This window comes from Panthera uncia, chromosome E1 (assembly GCF_023721935.1).
Source record: "Panthera uncia isolate 11264 chromosome E1, Puncia_PCG_1.0, whole genome shotgun sequence".
NCBI classification, from domain to species: domain Eukaryota; kingdom Metazoa; phylum Chordata; class Mammalia; order Carnivora; family Felidae; genus Panthera; species Panthera uncia.
In genome coordinates this window covers 5,175,455-5,181,855 of record NC_064814.1, presented here as the reverse complement: position 1 = coordinate 5,181,855, position 6,401 = coordinate 5,175,455, and the positions used below count along the sequence as shown (strand labels likewise).

Here is a 6,401-nt window from a genome sequence, read left to right as displayed (position 1 = left end):
GAGGACCCAGGGAGGGTGATGCTGGAGACAGGCCCAGGCCAGGACCGCAGACTCAGGCCGGCGAGCCCGGGCAGGCCCTCGCGGTCAGGGACATGTGAGCGTGTCCCTGGGCATGCTTGGCCCTTGTGAGTCCCCAGGGCCAGGGTGGGGGCTGCGTCTCCTTTGTCGCCCTTTCCCGGGGGACTATGGGTGCAATTCTCCCCATTGTGCAGACGGAGGTGCTGAGGCCCAGGCTGGAGGGGACCCCTGAGGACTGCCTCTCAGCCCCTTCCTCCCAGGGGACACAGAGGTCACAGAGAGTTCATCAAGGGGCACTCTGGAGGCCTTCGGCGCCCCCACATCTTCCTCCCAGCCATTCCCCTCCTCCCAAACTGGCCCTTGCCTTCTCCTAAAGTTGCAAGCAGGTCCATTTTCAGATTTTTAAAAATTTTATTTTTAAAAATGGTTTATTGTAAATAACTTTCCATGAAAAAGGTTAGGTTGCCCTACAGGGCAGGAGGGTGGATGTGGGAAGCAGACTGAGGGGCTCAGGGGAGAGCGGGACACTCCCCCGCCCAGCAAGCGCAGGCAGGGATGCGGGCGATCCGTCCCCCCCCCCCCCCACCATTCCTGGTCCCAGAGGTTCTAGCAAGCTCCATCCCTCCCAGTTAAGCCTCAGCTACAGCTACACTCACTACATTAGTCTGTCTGTCCCCTCCCCACTGCAGCTCAGCTGCCCCTGCCCCCAACCCCCAGAACCCCAACTCCCCCACTGCTCTCTGCCTCAAAGATTAGGGATTTCCACTCTTTGCCCCCACCTCTAGGGATGGGGCCAGGCAAAGACCCCAGAGGCCTTAGAAAACCTCCTCGCCCACCAGGCTCCCCGACCTCATTCTGTCTCTGCCTTCTGTCCCCTCCCCCCTCCTTCCCCAGGCCCAGGGGGGGAGGCTTTGCCCGGAGGGGCCTCCAGGGGGTTAATTTGCTGTCACCTAATTAGCATTTGTTGTACCTGGGATCTTTCTCTGGATAGAGACCTGGGGAGGACAGCGGGAGAGGGGGGAGAGGTGTCGTAGCTGAGGCACCCAGGGGCGGGCCCTGTACTGTCGCTCCCCAGCTCGGGCCAGCGCCCCTCCACGTGCAGCCCCCACTGTGCGGGGCCGGAGCCCGTCCCTGGGGCAGGAAAGAGGAGGATCAATGAAACACTGTGTGTGCGGCCGGGGGCCGGGGAGGCAGCAGTTCTGGTCCTGGGCCTCGGCTCTCAGCCTCCTGGGCTGGAATCTGAAGGCAGCCCGGGCTGGGGGCCGCAGGGCCTCGTGGGGCCAGCCTCGGGAGACCTGGCCCAGCCCCTGCCCGGGGCGGTAGGGTGTCCGTGGGCCTGTGCCGGGTGGGTGGGTGGGGGGGTGCATTCTGGGCCCTGACGCGGGCACTGTCCAGAGCTGGGGGCGGGGCCCGGCCTCTTACAAGAAGGCGCCCACGCTGGCCCAGTCTTGCAGGTCGGCGGCCAGGGTGGCGTCCCCGGCCTCGAAGAGGGGCTCCGGGGGCAGGCAGCCACTGCCGCTCTCGTCCCAGGGGTGCTGCAGGAAGGACGTGGCCAGGAAAGTCTCGTCGAAATCCAGGCTGTCGGCCGCCTGCTCCACCGGAGGCCCCCAGGTCGCGGGGCAGTCGATGTGGCGGCCGTGGACGGTGAGGTCCACGTCCCCGTGAGAGGCGGGGCTCAGCGGCGGGCTCAGCTCCAGGGCCTCCAGGGTGCCCAGCTCGCCGCCCAGAGCGCCGGCCTCGAAGATGGCCTCCCAGTCAAAGTTGCCTTTGAGGGGCTCCAGCTCGCCCTGCTCCTCCTGGGTCAGCAGCAGGGTGCTGGGGGCCCGCGGGACCTTGGCCACCCGCTTGGGCAGCGGCTGCTTGCGCTTGTGCCCCAGCCTGCCCTCGCCCGCCTCCCCGGTGGCCTCCTCAAACTCCCGCAGCAGCTGCTGGGCCTCGGTGTTCACGGTCAGCGGCCCGGCCCACGGGGCGGCGCCGGGCTCCTGCGAGGCCTGGCGGGCGAAGGCCGGGTGGATGTGGACGGGGGGCAGCCGCCGCTTCTTGAAGGCCCCGCTCAGCAGCCGCTCGGCGTACTGGGGGTCGATGCGCCAGAAGCCCCCCTTGCCGGGCTCGTCCTTCTCCCGAGGCACTTTGATGAAGCACTTGTTCAGGGACAGGTTGTGGCGGATGGAATTCTGGGCACGGGGAAGGGAGGGGGAGAGGAGAGAAAGAGGTCGGCTGGGTGAGCCGGAAGGGCCGGCGATGGGGGGGGGGGGGGGGGGGGCGGGGGGCCGGGGCGGGGGGGGGGGGGGGAGTGACTCGTGCTCCTGCCCGCAGGGGAGGAGGGACGGACACAGCGCTCTGACCGGTGGCTCTGGGACACAGGCCACAGGGCACCGGTGGCCAGGAGTGCGGCCGGGGGGCTTTTGTTCCCTGTTGCCGGGATATCCGCCTGCTCAGTCATCCGAGCCCTGAGCCGCAGGGTGGCTCTCAGGGCCACACCGGCCTGCCCTCCCTCCCTTACCCCACCGCTTGCGGTCTCTGGCCAAAGGCTTCAGCTCCCCCAGGGCCTGGACGGCCATCTCACTCCGCCTGGGCCTGGGCCTGGGCCTGGCGGGCCCTGTTTGTGAAGAGTGGGTGGGTTGAAAGGTGGGGGTGGGGAGTGCTGGGCTGTGGAGGGTGTGAGGGTGTGTGCTCTGAGCGTGTGTAGGGATGAAGTGGGGGGGGATCTGATGCCTTGCCTTGTTTGTTGAGCCCCTGCTGGCCTGCCCTCCCCGCTCGCCCCCCCCCCCCCCCGCCGCAGGCTATGAGGCCTCAGTTGATTATTACCCAGCCTGGAGCACAGCACTCATTCCTGACGCCCAAGTCCCGAGGCCTAAGCTTCACGGGCTTGGGGGAGGAGAGAAGGGGGGGGTCTCTGCTTTCTCATCGAGGGTACAAATAACACTTGCCCCAGTCAGGGCCCCAGCAAGTGTGGAATGGCCTGGGACTGGGATTCTGCAGCCTGCTCCCGGTGGGTGCCCCAGGGAAGAGTCTGGGCGTTCTGGGGCCTCTCTCTCCAACTAGACCCTGATCTAAAGTGGAAGGCTCATATCTGCTTGGCCTCAAATCACCACTCTGCCTTGTTCATTCCTAGGTGCACAGTCTTGTCCAAACCACGCCAGGGGACAGGGGTTTAGGGCCCAGAAGGCAGAGCAGGTGGGTGGGTAGTGGCCCCCCAGTAAGGCTGGGATGTTTACATGGAGGCTCGGGCCCGTTGGCTGCTCTGTGCCAGATTCCGGAGACTTGGAACATGAAGCCAGTGAGTGCGGCAGGGAGAGCCCCTGTGGAAAGCACCTGGCCCAGGTAATTGTCCCCCTGGGGAGGTTGACTGAGAGGAGGGGGAGGACAGGAGGCAGGAAACTGAGGAGGAGTTGGGTGAGGGGCTGGGGCAGCAAGGTTACTTTAGGAAGGCCCCACAGTCCCTCCAGGGGGACACAGCTGGCCTTCACATGCCATGTCCCCCCACCCCCAGCCCACCTCCACTGGCCAACTGCAACAAGACAGAATGCAGAGCCTGGCAGGGGCCATGCTCCAGCATCCCATCCTGAGTTGGGCCTTGACAGACTGTCCTTGGGCAGGGCGGTGTCTAGGAATTCTAGGACTTGGGACAAAAATGTGTCCCTTAGTCCATCATCCTCTCTTAGAGGACCATGTCCGCGCATAATCTGGCCCTGATCTTTGGGCTGGGTCTACTGGACGAGCGACAGGTGCTTTCCCCATGAAGTTTGGGGTCTGCATCCTTTCTAAAGCCCTTTCAACCTCCTCCCTCCTCTCTCTCTGAAGTCAAAGGGAGGGGCAGTTCCAAGCACTGGGCTCCCTTGAGGTCCTTCCTCGACGGCCTTCCTCCCTTGGGGCCCTGCCTGCACAGCAGGCCTACTCGGCGTGCGGACCTGGGACCTAAGTCCAGTCAGTCCGCCCCGCGTGGGGAGAAAGGAGGTGAGTGGGGAGAGAGCGGCCGCCACCTGCACCTCCCCTACCTGCCAGGTGGGATCAGCGTGGCGGAAGTAGCAGAAGTTGTCCGTGATCCACTTGTAGATGGCCGACAGGGTGATCTTGGTGGCCTTGCTGGCCTGCATGGCCATGCAGATGAGCGTGGCGTAAGAGTAGGGCGGCTTCACACTCGGGTTGGTGGCGTAGTCCACGTCGTCGGGGGGCGGGGCCTGCAGCCCCGGGGGCGCGCTCCGCGACGTGCATGACGACGTGGGCTTACCCGGAGTGTGCGGCTGCCCCAGGCAGGCGGGATCGGCCGCCAGGGGCGACCCCGGCGCGACCGAGCCTGGCACCTGGTGATAGCCGTGGGGGTCGGTGCCCCCCGGCGGCAGGGCGGGGGCCTTGGCGTTGAGAATGGAGAATTCCTGCAGCCACTGCAGGCTGGTCAGGCTGTCGTCCAGGGCGTCGGGCTCCTCCAGGACTCCCTCCGGCCCCGCCTCCTCCGCCGCCCCTGCACCCGAGAGGCGTAGCCAGCTCTCCGCCATGTCTGCGGGGACCCTCCGAGGGGGCGGTCAACATCCACGGCTGAGCCGGGGGTAGCCCGCCGCGCTCTCCGGCCCGCTGACTCCCGCGGCTCCAGTTACAGGGCCTCCCGGACGCGCGCTTCCATCCCGCGACCAGGGGGTCGCCTCCTCGGAAGACCAGTGTGGTTCCTGCGAAGGACCACGGCGGGAGCTGAGCACTTTCCCCACCCTCGATGGGAGAGTGTGTGCGAGGAGGGGGAGGCTCCTCTAAAATCGTCCCCGCTGCTGGGGAGGATCTTTGCTGGCCGAGGTCTGGGAAACAGAACCAGTGCCCTTGGGTCCGACCCCCGCTGTGTCCATCTCACTCTTTTCCTCTCCGAGGTTTTAGAGGAGACTTTCTTTACTGGGTATCCGAGGCTATCACCTTCTCCCCCAGAGCGGGAGATCAACCCTCTCACAACAAATGGAAACGGGGCGAGGGAGCCCAGGAGGGCAGAGGCCAGAGACGCGGAAGTCGTCTGATTTTTGAAAAGAGATATTAGAATGGGGGGTAACGGGGAAGGAAGGAAACAGGATAGGAATTACAGGGGGAGAGAAGTAAGTGTCCCCCAAACTCAGATGTCATTCCCGGATCCACCAATTCACTCGAGGACGGATGGGAGAGCGGGCTGGTACAGACACCCTCCCTTCCCGCGGCCAGCAGCCGTCTCAGTCCCTTACCTGGCTCAGAGCGCAGCCCGGGCCAAAGGAAGGTTCTGGAAGAAGTTCCTCCCACCCCCCGCGGCTCTCTGTCCCCAGCTCGAGTGCCCCGCCAGCGCCCCTTGTCGCCCCCCCGCCCGACGGCGCCTCTCTGAGCGCTAGTGGCCCCCGGACCGGCATTAAGTAGCCGCTGCAAAGGCTTCTTCTGCTGCCATGGCGACGCTCCGCCCCCATAAACAGCTTCCGCTGCTGCTATTGGCCAGTGCGTTTCTAAGGAGATCGCGGGCTCTAGCCACTCTCTCTGGCGGTAACTCTCCTCGAACTCCCTCCTTCTGCCGCCCTCTCCCGCGCCACCCAGCCCCCCTACCCGCCACCGCGTCCCGGCTCCGCGCATTCCCGCCCGAGGGCCCCGCGCAGGACTCGGAGAAGCGCGCGGCTCTCGCCCGAGGCCCCCGGCACGCCCGCGAGCCGTCCGCCGGCGCAGCCGCGCTCCCGCCCTCGCTCCCTTCCTGTCCCGGCTGCTCCGGGCGTCCACGGCTCCGCGGACCGAGCCAGGGGCGCGGGGGCCAAGGCTGGGAAGGCTGGGAGCCGGCTCAGGCTCGGGAATCGTGTGCTTGGGGTTTCCTTTCCTCTCCTCTGGGCTCACGTTTCTGTGCCCTTTCCCACCCTCCCGACCCTGAGTGTCGTCTGGGTGCCCGCGGGCAGGTCTGACTCTCCGATGCCACCTGCCGCTCAGGCCCGCAGCAATGGCTGCACCGATCCCAGGCACACCAAGGCGAGCAGGGTTTCCCGGTAAGCGGCCCCCTCCCCACCCCTGCATTCGGCAAGGTTCCCGGAAGCTGACTTTCCAGAGGCTTCTGCGGAAGCGCTCTCCCTCCTTTTCAGATAGCTGAGGGAACAAAGCCGGTGAGTGAAACTCACAGAGGTCACAGACTTGCGGAATTCTCCTAGCAGGGTCATTCGCCCCGCTCGTTTCACCAACTTTCTAGTGGCATGGACTAAAGGTAGGGGGACACCAGGGGCTGCTTCCTCCCCTCCTCCTGGTCCCTGGCCGGTCACCAGCTTTCCTGCTCTTCAATTATTGAGGAGCTGCAGTGACGGAAGTTCTCCGGTTTAAGGGTGAGGGTGGGGTGAGGGCTCCATACTCAGGCCTCCGCCCAGAAGCTGGAGGGCAGGGAGTGGGAAGCCCGTGTCCTCAGGGTGGCCCCT

General features: G+C 65.6%; 1 protein-coding gene across 1 annotated transcript; it reads right to left on the bottom strand.

Moving 5' to 3' along the window:
- Window positions 1-412: 412 nt before the first annotated feature.
- Window positions 413-5,339, bottom strand: FOXJ1 (forkhead box J1). The gene is made up of 3 exons (XM_049635675.1): window positions 5,214-5,339; window positions 4,017-4,682; window positions 413-2,192 (listed from the first exon to the last, which is right to left on the bottom strand). Exons 2-3 carry the CDS (start codon window positions 4,512-4,514, stop codon window positions 1,437-1,439), a joined length of 1,254 nt encoding a protein of 417 aa, XP_049491632.1. The 5' UTR covers window positions 4,515-4,682; window positions 5,214-5,339; the 3' UTR covers window positions 413-1,436.
- Window positions 5,340-6,401: the final 1,062 nt, after the last annotated feature.

Bases quoted from the DNA above. Each gene is read 5' to 3' on its own strand.
- FOXJ1 (XM_049635675.1), bottom strand. From the start codon at position 4,514: ATGGCGGAGAGCTGGCTACGCCTCTCGGGTGCAGGGGCGGCGGAGGAG. The intron at 2,193-4,016 runs GTAGGGGAGGTG...CCCCGTGCCCAG, and splicing joins ACGCTGATCCCACCTGGCAG to AATTCCATCCGCCACAACCT.